Source organism: Nomascus leucogenys, chromosome 5 (genome assembly GCF_006542625.1).
Source record: "Nomascus leucogenys isolate Asia chromosome 5, Asia_NLE_v1, whole genome shotgun sequence".
Taxonomy (NCBI): Eukaryota; Metazoa; Chordata; class Mammalia; order Primates; family Hylobatidae; genus Nomascus; species Nomascus leucogenys.
In genome coordinates, this window is record NC_044385.1 from 53,049,963 (window position 1) to 53,064,005 (window position 14,043).

The 14,043-nt window shown below is 36.0% G+C and overlaps 1 protein-coding gene across 10 annotated transcripts in view; it reads right to left on the reverse strand.

The window, feature by feature from the left end:
• Positions 1-164: 164 nt before the first annotated feature.
• Positions 165-14,043, reverse strand: part of CD46 (CD46 molecule) — a 44,044-nt gene continuing 30,165 nt past the window's right edge. For 5 of the 10 annotated variants that reach the window (XM_003272993.3, XM_003272994.3, XM_030813079.1 and 2 more), the window contains 4 exons: positions 12,367-12,405; positions 10,569-10,604; positions 9,994-10,057; positions 165-2,165 (listed from right to left, as the gene is read on the reverse strand). In XM_003272993.3, the coding sequence (XP_003273041.2) occupies positions 2,093-2,165; positions 9,994-10,057; positions 10,569-10,604; positions 12,367-12,405 (212 nt within the window). In that variant the 3' untranslated portion in view covers positions 165-2,092. Of the gene's footprint in view, positions 2,166-5,347; positions 5,441-9,993; positions 10,058-10,568; positions 10,605-12,366; positions 12,406-14,043 lie in introns of all 10 variants that reach the window. The other 5 variants (XM_012506739.2, XM_012506737.2, XM_030813078.1 and 2 more) reach the window with 2 other exon arrangements.

The following is a 14,043-nucleotide window of genomic DNA, read 5'->3' on the forward strand; positions in this document are numbered from 1 at the left end:
TCTATGTGATGGGTTGGGAGTGGAGAAGCCTGGGGATACTTAAGGGTCTGAGCTAGGAGGGACAGGAGGAATGGCTGTGGGAGTGGAATGGTTAGAAGATGGGCCCAGTTAGAAACATACTTCAATTTGAGACAAAACCCACTAGAAATAAACACATCATCATGAAACATCTCCAAATGTACAATTTTATTTTAACAGATTTCAAGAGTCCATTTTTGAAAAAAATGAGCAATAAAGAACCTCTATCAGTGAGACTTCTCATTTTATAGCAAATAGATTTTTGCAGCTTAAAAAATTTTCTTAAATTCATATATGCTTCTGTCATTTAAACAAACTTCCAGAGAAAACTGGCCTCTATATATTTAAGTAACGAATTTGACAAAATACATATTTATACATATATAGATCTCTAATATAATATTAAATTTGAAAAAATCAAATGTGAAGCAGAAACTGCTATAAAAGTATATTGTATAATATTTATTTTATACATTAAAGTATTTGGTTGAATATACTTCAATTAGGTTTCTAAAAAACACCATTCTTTGCTTCTTACTAATTGCGACATTCTTGAAAAGCATGTGAAACGGGTATAAACTTCAACTCTGTGCTCAATTCAGAATTCCTGTTTGTTGTCCTCAAACTTTTATCTTCCTAAAGTATCTTGCCAGAGATTACAAAGGAAAGGAACATTTACAGAGCACTATAAACATGTCTTTGGACAGTAAAACAGTATTTATTCTTCTACACTCTTGATTCTCCAATCATATCTTCCTCAAGGCAACATCTCTTTGACCCGATTTGTGCAACTAAACATAAAATTTCAAAACACAACTTTTAGCAGTGTGATTTGAATTGCAGTGGCAGTCCCTGCTTTTCGCCAGCTGGCTTCTTTGAAAGAAACTGCTTGGCTAAGGGACTCAGTAGAGGGCTGAGATCTGCCTGAGTATAAAGTGCTACCTGAGCTATATTTACTTTTTCCATCCCTTGGTACAATCAACAGCAAATAGACAAAGTGAAGTTACCTTCTTGAGATACATGGCTTACTTTGTACTCCGCCTTTTAGGAGATGACGTAAGACACATACATAGATAAGAGGCTTCTACTAGCCAAGGCAATGTAAATGGACTAAGATTCTCACATGACTTGAGGTTATCTGATGAATTTATTCTCTTCAAAACCACCTACTTTTAGAGGGCATGTTTAACCCCGCTCTTTATTTAAGGAGGGAAAGAAAAACACATGTAACCAGAATTCAGAGTGGGTCACTCAACCTAAGAGAACATATGGAGTTCTCTTTGGGAAAACCACAAGGCTACAGTGTTCACATTGCACCATGAAGTGGCACTCCTGTTACGGCTGTCAGAGACCTCTCACTTCTTATGAAAGGATGCATCTGATTCTGAAATTACTGATATATTCGATCAGTTAGGGATGTTTTAAAAAGTGAAAACAAATGCCACACATACACCTTCTAGCTTTCTGAAATCACCGAACACGTTACAAAAAATAGAGAATTTATCCTATTAACTTTTAGAGAATTTTTCAATAATATTCTTCGTTAACGAAGTCAAGCTTGTGCATATTCCCAATTTTCAGTGTTCTTGTTTTTAATGCACAAGAGCCAAAGTAGCATACACATATTCATAAGGGCTTTTTACAATGAACGATATATAAAATACATTCTATAGTTGGTGAAAGAATAATCTTCAGAGTTGGCATTAATCTTTGAACAAAAAAGATTTCAAGCCACTTTCTTTACAAAGAAAATATAATTTCATTGTGAACTATATTTCTCTAACTTTGTCAATTTTATAAAATACAGCATATCCCTGCTTTAATACAACCAGGCATGCTGTGCTGACTGGTCCAATAAGTCTAAGTGTTATTTAAGGGAAAACAGGCAATCTGTTCATACCCAAATTCATACACGTTTCAAAGAAGCATCAAAGGATGCTACCTACATTCAAACCACATTGGAAAGTTAGTTAAGCCACAGTTGCACTTATGAGAGTGAAACCAGAGAATAACAACTATTGAAGATTTTAATAGAGTCAAAAGATGAACTGGCAAACCAGGTTGTGGAATCCATTCAGCCTCTCTGCTCTGCTGGAGTGGTTGATGTAGTCTGGTAAGTGGCATATTCAGCTCCACCATCTGCTTTCCTGCAAACCAAGGTATAAAGATCATGTCAAAGATAAATATAATTAAGTACAGAAATTAAATTCCAGAAGCCTATTCAGAAAATGAACAATTAAAAAAATATAGTAATGAGCCGCCAACCTGGGAAATAAATTATTCTTTTAAAATAATTTCAAATGTTCAACTGGTCTCACTATAAAAAAAAAAAAAACCTTCCTTTATCCCTGTCTTATATTTTTGATCCCCTCCAAAACAAGAAATAGAGCAGTAGCACACAAAGTACTTAGTAACTATGTCCTCATTTTGATGTAGGGCCAATGGGAAAGACTGGAGACAAACGCATGCTTTCCTGATCCCTCCATTTTAAAGCTGTAGCTCTGGCACAGAACCTTTAAAAAGATAGTGGTTCTAACTGTTCAAGTATGTGATGCCTCATCTACCCCTCACTGTCAAGAAAATCATGTATTCCACTAAGAGTCTCCTAAATAACTAAAGTTTACATCACACTTTTAGTATAACAATAGACATCTTTGTAAAACCTATTATTCTAGTCTAGTGCTGGCCAAAGATAGATGATGCCAGTCATACGAGTAATTTAGTTTTCCAGAAGCCACTTTTAAAAACATAAAAAGGCAAAAATAATTTTATTTTCTTTAACCGAGTATAACCAAAATATTGAGATGTATTTTACATTTTTTTGGCTTAGTCTTTGAAATCCAGTGTGTGTTTGACACTTGCAGCATACCTGACATTGGACTAGCCACTTTGGAAGTCCTTAGCAGTCACACATGGCTATTGAATATTGAATTGGACAGCACAGCTCTGGGCCCTCCCTGCCTTAGTAAATTGACTTTAATAGACAAATGAAAACCAAATTTGGACCAGTCATTATTTACTAGTATGTGTGCCACAGCAAACACACTGCCTTTCCAATGTCACAGCTAAGCATGTTAATTTTGGATACTTTAATAGCCCATTTATGCCTAATGTTCCATTATTGGAAAGCTAAGCATGTGGAATTTATCTCCTACTGCTCAAGGTCATCGCCAGGGTCTGACTGCAAAAATTCAAAAAATTGCAACCTCAGGCATAAATGGGTTTGTTCTTCTTTGTCGGGGAGGCCATCATTATGGTTCTCCACTGTGTCATTACTATACTTATAATACTGCAGTTCCCTAAGGACTGTTGTGATGACAGACTTGTTTGGCCTGTCACTGAATTCTCCAAGACCACTATATTTTTCTTTTCTTTTCTTTTTTTTTTCTTTGAGACAGAGTCTTGCTCTGTCACCCAGGCTGGAGTGCAGTGTGGTGTGATCTTGGCTCACTGCAACCTCCTCCTCTCAGGTTCAAACAATTCTTGTGCCTCAGCCTCCTGAGTAGCTGGGATTACAGGTGTGCACCACCATGCCCAGCTAATGTTTGTATTTTTAGTAAAAACAGGGTTTCACCATGTTGGCCAAGCTGGTCTCAAACCTTAAGTGATCTGCCCGCCTCGGCCTCCCAAAGTGCTGGGATTATAAGTGTGAGCCACCAGGCCTGGCCACCACTATATTTTTCTAAGTAAATATTTTTTCCCCATAGTAGTAGAATCTCTTTCTTTAAATAAAGTTTTAAATAAAAATCCAATCTATGCCAAAGATAAAAGGCATTAACATAAATTTAAAGAAACATTTATTGGATATAACAATGAAGCTATTTTGAAGATAGCAAAATATTAACTACAGCATTCATTAAATTATCTTCAAATGTTTACAGATATCCTGAAGCTCAGAGAGAGTCTAAAAACTATTTTCCTAGTTGGCTTTAGCCTCAAAAGTGTCCTAAGAGACTAAGAAGGTATAGTAGGCTTCCCTTATCCATGGTTTCACTTTGCACGGTTTCAGCTACCCATAGTCAAATACGGTCAAAAATATTAAATGGAAAATTACAGAACTACGTTTTAGATTGTGTGCCATTCTGAGTATCATGATGAAATCTCACACTGTCCCACTCCGTCCCTCCCGGGATATAAATCATCCCTTCGTCCAGCATACCCACGCTGTGGACACTATGTGCCTGTTATTCAATAGCTGTCTTGGTTATCAGATTGACCGTCACAGTATCACAGTACCTGTGGTTAGGTAACCCTTATTTTACTCAGTGGCCCCAGAGCACAAGAGTAGTGATGCGGGCATATTTTTATAATTGTTTGATATTATTAGTTATTGCTGTTAATCTCCTACTGTGCCTAATTTATAAATTGAATGATCATAGGTTTATATGTATAAGAGAAAACAGTACACATAAGGTTTAGTACTCTCCCAGGTTTCAGGCAACCACTAGAGGTCTTGGAATGTATCCCCCGTGGATAAGGAGGAACTACTGTATATAGGACTGGGTAGGCCCAGAATGCCAATTCTGGTTGGTATGTTTTGTCTTTCCCTTTCCTCCTGTGACCAAAGACACCACTTTGCTTTTACTAAGAAATTGTCCTTCCAGCTGGCCTTTGTAGATCCTGCTCTCAAACTTTTGATTATAACCTAGGTTAGCGCCTCATATTATAAGAGGTGGGATATGTATCTCCCTCTCTTCCCAGCTCTGCGGACACACATTCTAGCACAAACAGAGGAATAATTCCAATTCAGTTCGAAGACAGAAGGTGGACAGGGTCCAAGGGTTTAAGGCAATGCAATCCATTACTTTTCAAAATCTGAGGACTTTTTTGTTTTCCTTTGATATACTAAAAATATCCCAGCCCAGGGAAACTGATAAAATGTCTTTACAGAGTTATTTATATGTTGGAATTGAATACATTTACAAAACTAAGTAAAATATATTTTGGTTTCTATAAAAGGGCATTTTTCCTCCTTGCACTTAAAATGAGTTGATTCTGTGGTTATTTCCCAGTTGGCTCACAAATTCTTACTCTTGGATTCACAGCTGTTTTATAAGGTAGAAGAAGTGAGATAATCTGATAAAAGGACTAGGGGAACATAACTCTATTTAAAGCCTACGTCAAAGCAGAAGCCTGTCAGTACACATTATGTTTTCAAAGGGAATGGTATAAGAAAACATCAATAATTTAGCAAAGGGAACAGGAATGTAAATTTCCTCTTTGATATTTACTGCCAGTATCTCTTTGCTCAGGTTATTGATATCTATATATCCACTGAATATTTTTCAAAAGAAAGGACATCTGAAAATAAACAACAGAAAACAGATACCTTTTAATGATAAAAGCAAACCTTTCTCTCATCTCTTCTTCTCAGAGAGAAGTAAATTTTACTCCTCTGTGGGTCTCATCAGTTAGGTATGTGCTGAACAGAAGAAGGGAAAAGGGCTGAATAAAATAGTGACTTCAAACCAAAAAGAAACAAGAGTAGCATAACAAGTGGGATAAAATCCGGTGTAAGAGAATAGCAGGAAAGCTGAGAATTAGGTTCATAACTTAAGACTTTCTCATTCTCACTGAAGGACTGGAAACATGAATTTTGTGCTAGAAGCTACTTGAACTTTGAAGTCATATAGATCGTCCAGCAGATAAACAGACTGGAAATTCCTGTTTAATATGTTTATCTTTGAAGCCATTTTGCATGAAGTGATTCATGTCAAAATGTTTTCAAGGAATAACAGATTGTTGGGGAGAAATGGTACTGGTCTCTAGCACTCTTGATTTTTTTTTTTTTTTTTTCAAGAGACAGCATCTCACTATGTTGCCCAGGCTGATCTCAAACTCCTGAGCTTAAAGCCATCAGCCTGCCTCGGCCTCACGAAGTTGCTGGGATTACAGGTGTGAGCCACCAAACCTGGCCTAACACCCTCAATTTTGAGGGAATACATTGAGTATGTATCAAATCCATGTAATATTATCTAGAAATCAACTTTACGACGTCATGTATTTTCAGATGTCTCTGGACTTTAAGAAGTTTCTTCCTGTGGCACATCTGTTTTCAACCTGAGGAGACATCCTTGCAAAACTTCGTATTACATGGCGTCTCATATTTCTGAGATGGATCTAATTTTGTAAGGATGCTTTCTAAACTAATTACAAAACATTTTTGTAGTTGCTCAAAATTTTTTGAAGGGTTAAATGCTCAAGAATTTAACAGCCAACTAGAAAAACATTTAAGTTAATTTGATCCTTTTTTTGCCCCATGTCACTATATGCCCCAATTACCTGAATTGACCACTATTTTTAATAAATTGGGTCAGTCAATATTAATGTAACATTAAAAGTCAGTTTAGGTTACACAAAATAATAAAAACCATTAATGAAAAAAAGGAAAAACTATTTGTCACAGGTAATGAATATATAAATTATGCAAATAATTTTCACTAACTTAGCCAAACTGTCACTTATCCAGGGACGCTTAACTAGAGTTAAAAAATAATCATGCATTTAAAAAAAATCATTACTTAAATATTTATGTAAACAAAAGGCATCTGTTGTTCAGAAGCACAGTCATGCCATGCAATACAGGACTCAAGCAGTAGCAAAGACAGGGCTGTGGCTTCCAAGACTAAAAAAGTATAGTAGAAGAATTAGTAAAGAAAGGAAACGGGAAGGGAAAAGGAGGGAGCATGTGGATGGGACCTGTTTCGGACCCACTGGTATCCTATACTGTTCTTAGCTGAGAGCTATGAAACAGAAAAGCGGCAGAATACTTTAACCTTTTGCCCACTTTTTATCAAGTAATGTAAATGATGTTGGATGATCTTAAAATGACTACTTACACTATTTTTGTATTTTGAGATGAAGGCTGCAGAAGAGTAATTATGTTCCCAAATCATCATAAATACCAGTTTACAACAAATACATTTTGTGCCAGGCTTTAACAGCAATTTGAGATTATTTATGCCTGCTAGCCTGCTTCCAGTTACCCCTGGAAGTGGAGAAGTACCTCCAGACATTTTATAGTCTTTATAAGAAGTTTCTAAGGCCACAACAGCCAATCTAGGGGGACAAGATTATGGACATTAAACAGTGCAAAGAAAATAATGGAAATCTTTGGGGGTTTTTTGTGTTTTTTGTTTTTTGTTTTTGAGACGGAGTCTCACTCCGTCACCTAGGCTGGAGTGCAGTGGCGCAATCTCGCTCACTGCAAGCTCCGCCTCCGGGGTTCATGCCATTCTCCTGCCTCAGCCTCCCGAGTAGCTGGGACTACAGGCGCCTGCCACCGCACCCAGCTAACTTTTTTTTGTATTTTTAGTAGAGATGGGGTTTCACTGTGTTAGTCAGGATGGTCTTGATCTCCTGACCTCGTGATCCGCCCGCCTTGGCCTCCCCAAGTGCTGGGATTAGAGGCGTGAGCCACCGCGCCCGGCTGGAAATCTTTGTTTTTTAAGAGTTAAAAAAGGTAAGAAAAGCCAAGTACTATTTATTACCTCATAGCCTTTTTTTAAGGATACACATGGATGAGGAATCTTAAAAACTTCAATTATCTTAAATATTAGAAAAATTTGCCAATAAGCTTCATAGTGTTTCTTCAGACTTCAACAATATGGGCACATCAGTAGTGGCCAACACCCTGGTCAGTGTAGTCCAGGCACAGCAGCAGCATCAGCGCTGGGCGCTCACTAGACAGGCAGGGTCTCAGGCTCCACCCCAAACCCAATGAATTAGAATCTGTACTTTAACAGATTTCCAGGTGACAAATGTGCACATTAAAGTCAGAGAAGCATTGCTCTAGACTCTGAAGAAGAAAGATAAACCACCCTCACATTCAGTTCAGCTATCAAAATAACATGGAACTACAAAATAATAGATCCATAAAGAGACCCTAGCTTTGGATTCAGCCATTACATATGCGGAATTTCCAATCGAGTATGTTCCTGTCATAAAAAGGGCAACATCTATTCTAAAAGATTCCCATGCAGTTTATATTTTAAAGTTCAAAGGCAATTAGGAGTTTCCTCTCTCACACCATTTTCTGGACTATTTTTCCTCAAGTTGTGCTACCATTTGCAGGATTAATTATGTTGCATTGGCTAAAGATATCATACCTTCCCAAAATATTTTAAAATTTTAATAATGGCAATTGTCGGTTGGACCCTATGCTGTAAAATATGGGCTTTAAAAAAAATCACTGGACAAATTAATTTTGGAATCTCAGTTCACTACTGTTATTGAACCTTTCATTTGGGAGTGTAACAGTCAGATAACTGTTCAGCTTTAAAAGACCCATTAAGGCGGGGCGCGGTGGCTCATGCCTGTAATCCTAGCACCTTGGGAGGCCAAGGTGGGCGGATTACCTGAGGTCAGGAGTTCAAGACCAGCCTGACCAACATGGTGAAACCCCATCTCTAGTACAGGTACAACAAATTAGCCGGTGGTGGTGGTGCACGACTGTAATCCCAGCTACTCGGGAGGCTGAGGCAGAGAATCCCTTGAACCCGCGAGGCCAAGGTTGCGGTGAGCTGAGATCACGCCATTGCACGCCACCCTGGGTGACAGAGCAAGACTCCGTAAACAACAACAACAACAACAAAAAAAAAAACAAACAATTAACTGCTAGCTAGAGAGAATTTGATTAATACTTGTCAAGGAACCTTTAAAAATTCTGATGCAGTGATATTTTAGACAAAGAAGGAAAATAAGCAGAATGCGACTTTGTTTTGTTTTCTTTAGAACTTGTTTCTACACAAACCTTATGGATTTGTAAAAATATTCCATTGATAATATTTTGTACTCATGTTGCAGATATGTAACTTTTAAAATATACAACTGATAGATAAATCAAATATGCATATCGTGTTCCATAAATACAAGATTTCAGATTCAAGTGAAGGGATTATGGGTATTTAAAAAGATAACCAAGTAATATGAAAAAAGTTTGAGTTCCTTATGAGTAAAGAATGTACTTTTATGACTTAGCCCAAACCTGATGATCAGTATAAAAGGAATATATCTCATAAAACCATGAGTACCAAAAGTCTTAAAATTATTAGGTTTGATTTCAAAGCTATTTCTAAAACTACAGGGGAAAACATTTTTTAAAAATCAATAAAAATGAACGTATATTATCTTTCAGAAATTTCAAAGCACCTAATCTTAGTCTATGTTCCAGGATTCATTCTAAGTCTTGTTAAATTGTAAGCTCTTTAACTAAAATTTGAGTTTGATGTTTAAAAACCCTATTTTCTTTAGAAGATATGTACTTGTACATTTTTCTTCTATTCTAAGCCTACTCACTTTTTACATTTTTATATATTAAAAGACACACAGTTAATTGAGGTACCTTATAAATCTAACCCCTCTCAGCAACTTTAACCCCATCAGTTTTACTGCAATCTGGTAAATTCAGAGAACATAAGAGGGAAATCGGATAGTGTTGTTTTGAATCCCCCAGTTTAACATGTATAAATAACAACATTAAAAGAAAAGACACCAAATTGGGTATTTAAATGAGATGCCTACAGAGCTTCTTGCAACTAGCTAAGCTATATAGACAAGTGGAAACTTTCATTATAAAAATTCCAGTGAATACAACTGTCAAAGTCTCCACAGTGAAACACTTTAAATTTAATTTTGGCCATTAGTGCAATTTTGGAAATAGGGAGTAGGGTAGAGAAGGCCTCATAGTGAGTGGTCCATGATTTGCTAAATAACTTAAACCTCAAATCCAAGAGAAATTTTTCTTAAAGTCATAATAGCTGTAGGAACTCTGCACAGATGTTTTTATGTTGCAGCGATGTTAGAAGTAGCTGAAAATATTTTTAGCAAAGAAATGCAATTGGTAGGACACACTAATGCAGGCATTTTTTTTTTAAAAAAAGATAGCATGCAATACAGATTACAAACTTAAGCTGCACAAAAGCATGTTAAGTATAAGAAGGACCAAGAAGTTAGAAGAAACATGCTTTAATTTACCCTTTCTTCTTCCTCCTTTGAAGATATCTGTACAGGACAACACAAATTACTGCAACTCCAACAACTACAAGAAACCAGGAAACAAATGACATGTAATTCTGAAAACTAATCACCAAGATTCAACATCTAGCAGAAGAAATAAATGTTGGTTACATTTCAGTGGTCAAATGTTATTTAAGCACCTACACATTTATATTCCATCCAGACTCTTTGCTATCTAAATCCAACTCCCCATAATCACTTACACAGTCCGTAGTAAGTCAGAGAAAAGTCCTTGCTTAATTTAGAAAACTATCAAAAGCACATTTGGGAAGCCAACTAATATTACTGATCATCTTGAGAAAATATGTATTACTTAGGCTTTGTTACTAAGTAAATATACGGAATATAACAATATATAAAATCACTAACACAAGGTAGGTAGTAAGTATATCAAATAAAATGTCAGGTTTTCCTAAATCGGTTTAACCAATTTACAAGCTGAAAAAACTATAGAAACTGAAAAACTATTTTTAAAATGCATGTCTTCACAATAATTTTTTGACTTAAGTGGTGTCAAAATTTGTGATACTTACCTATGGCAATAACAATCAGAGCAATGACCCAAACATCTGAGAAAGAAAACAGTTCAAACACGTTGAACACATGGATCTCCAGATAGCATTTATTTCAATCAGATCATCTAAACACTTGATATGGTTTAGCTGTGTCCCCACCCAAATCTCATCTTGAATCGCAATTCCCATAATCCCCACGTGTTGTGGGAGGGACCCCATGAGAGGTAATTGAATCATGGAGGCAGTTTCCCCCATGCTGTTCTCATGACAGTAAGTTCTCACGAGATCTGATGGTTTTATAAGCAGCTTCCTCCTTCACTTGGTTCTCATACTTCTCCTTCCTGCCATCATGTGAAGAAGAATGTGTTTGCTTCCCCTTTCTCCATGATTATAAGTTTCCTGGGGCCTCCTCAGCCCTGCAGAACTGTGAGTCAGTTAAATCCCTTTCCTTTATGAATTACCCAGTCTCAGACTGTTCCTTACAACAGCATTGAGAATGGACTAATACAAGACCACAGAGGAAAAAAAAAATTTTTTATATAGTTTTAGCATGACTGCTAGGGCATCCAGGTCATTTTCATCACAGAACCCTTCTAACCAGTTTCCAGGTTAAGGGTTCCACTTGTGAAACTCTTAATGGGAACCTCATTTTTCATTGTTTTTCTCTATAGCTACCACAGCAGGTTATTAAGCAGTAAAGTTATTAGAATAATTAGAATTCACTATAGTAAAGGAAAATGATTTTTGAAAAGTATTATCCCATGAGAGTTGGTTTAGTTCAATAGTCATTCTGTCATTTCTTATTATTTTGGTAGACATTTAATTTGTATTTTTTTCTCCAAAAGTGATCTGTAGAGTGAGTCATAAATAAATTTCTATTATTCTATCGCCTAGATGGTATTTATAAAGTCTTCACAAACAATACTTTATCTTATCAATCCCCTTCCCATCCTCTCTACTTCCATACTCTGCCCTGCCCCAAAATTAAGACATACTCCTAAATACCAATAGGATTCCCATAATAAATGAAACACCAGTGCACACTGATAAAAAATATACAGAGAAACTTGAGCATACATTTTTGACTATCTAGAGAACATAAAATAATCCTATAAAATCTTAATTTTTAGAACTGTTTCTGTCCGTAGTACCTTTGCTTCTAAACTGCCATTACTTTTATTAAATTGCTATAAGTCAAAGCATAAAGTGCTATGTTCAACTCTGCTCTTCTCATCTCATAAACAGTTATCAAGTGTTTAACAGTTTTAGATGGCAATAGATTTACTGGCACAATGACACTTGGACCACAGATCTTGGAGGCAAGGCAAATACTAAAAAACAAGCCTAAGGTGCATTATGTAAAATGATTAACCATTAATAAACTAGTCTAAGAAATGAAAGGTAATAGATTTTTGTTTTTACTTATTAAGAAATCTTTATATTTTATTGGCCTATATCACAACTGTACTTCATCATTTTTTTTAACATGCATTGTGTAAACTGCATGAGCCTACATCAAGTGTGTTAAATCAGCTTGTTACAGAAAAAGTAAACCCAACTTAGATTACTTTAAGGTTCATGTATATAAGATATGAATAGAAAGAAAATTTATCTACAGATTACCATCACAAAATAACAATATAATGAGGAAAGAAAATTGTGTTTTATATATTTTAACCTACATACAAACACAGCATTTAAGAAAGTTATCTTACCCTACCAAGGATCCTATGTTTGGGCCCCTCATAAAAACTGTAATTACCTACACGTTTCTACACATACTACCACTTATATTTGTCATGATAGCTATACCAACCCAAACTGTCAAGTATTCCTTCCTCAGGTTTAGGATATCCTAGAAAAAAGAAGACATATAGATTAAATTAAAAAAAGAAAGAAAGAAAGCTTAAAATCCTTTAAATTCATAGGGTGATTTTTTTTCACCTTTGTAGAAAATCCCTTAAAATATAATATTCCTTATAAACTATATTAATGTTTCTCAAAGTAGTATCATAAAAATTTATAAACTTATATTTAATGTCATAATCTTTCTTCCTGCCCACTCATATTTCCTGTGACAATATCTGTGGTTCAACATCCAAATTTATCTTTACTATTTTCTCAAAATTATGTCTATAAATCCAATGTGATTCTAATTAAAAGATAGAGGGATTAGCCAGGCATGGTGGCTCACGCCTGTAATCCCAGCACTTTGGGAGGCTGAGGCAGGCGGATCATGAGGTCAGGAGATCGAGACCATCCTGGCCAACATGGTGAAACCCCATCTCTACTAAAAAAAAATACAAAAATTAGCTGGGTGTGGTAGTGCATGCCTGTAATCCCAGCTACTCGGGAGGCTGAGGCAGGAGAATTGCTAGAACCCAGGAGGCGGAGGTTGCAGTGAGCCGAGATAGAGCCACTGCACTCCAGCCTGGCAACAGAGTGAGACTCTGTCTCAAAAAAAAGAGAGGGGTTAATAAAAATAAATGCTTTAGAGTTGACCTGAAATGGAAGGAAACTTCCTCAACATAATAAAGGCCATATATTAAAAACCCACAGCTAACATCATACTCAATGTTAAATGAATGAAGGCTTTTTCCCTAAGATCAGGAACAAGACAGGGTGTCCACTTCTATCTGACATAGGACTGAAAGTTCTAACCAGAGCAATTAGGTAAGAAAAAGGAATTCAAATTAGAAAGGAAGAGATAAAATTCGCTCTGTTTGCAGATGACATGATCTTTTATTTAGAAAACCCTAAGGATCCCACATATACACACACATGCAAAAATCTCTTAGAACTAATAAATGAATTCAGTCAAGTGGCAGGTTACAAAATGAACATACAAAACTCAGTTGTATTTCTATACACTAACAATGAATAATCTGAAAAGGAAATTAAGAAAACAATATCATTTGTAATAGCATCAAAAAATACTTAGGAATAAACTAAGGAGGTGAAAGACTTGTACACTGAAAACTACAAAACTGCTAAAAAAATTAAAGATAGAAATAAATGGAAAGACTTGTGTTTATGGATTGGAAAAATTTAGTATTTTTAAACTGTCAATACTATACAAAGCAATCTTCAGATTCAGTGCAACCCCTATGAAAATCCTGATGATGGCATTTCTTGTTTGTTTTTTTCTGAAATAGAAAAATCCATTCTAAAATACATATGAAATCTCAAGGGACCACAAATAGCCAAAACAATCCTAGAAACAAAGAGCAAAGTTGAGAAGGCTCACACCTTCTGATTCCAAAACTATAATAATCAAAACAATGGTAATGACAAAAAGGCAGACATACAGACCAATGGAATAGAACAGAGACCTCGGAAATAAACTTCTGCATATATGGTCAAATGGTTTTCAACAAGCGTGACAAAGAACAGTCAAATGGGGAAAGGGCAGTCTCTTCTACAAATGGTGCTGGTAAAACTGGATATCCACATGCAAAAAAAGTGAAGCTGGACCCTTATCATATACAAACAT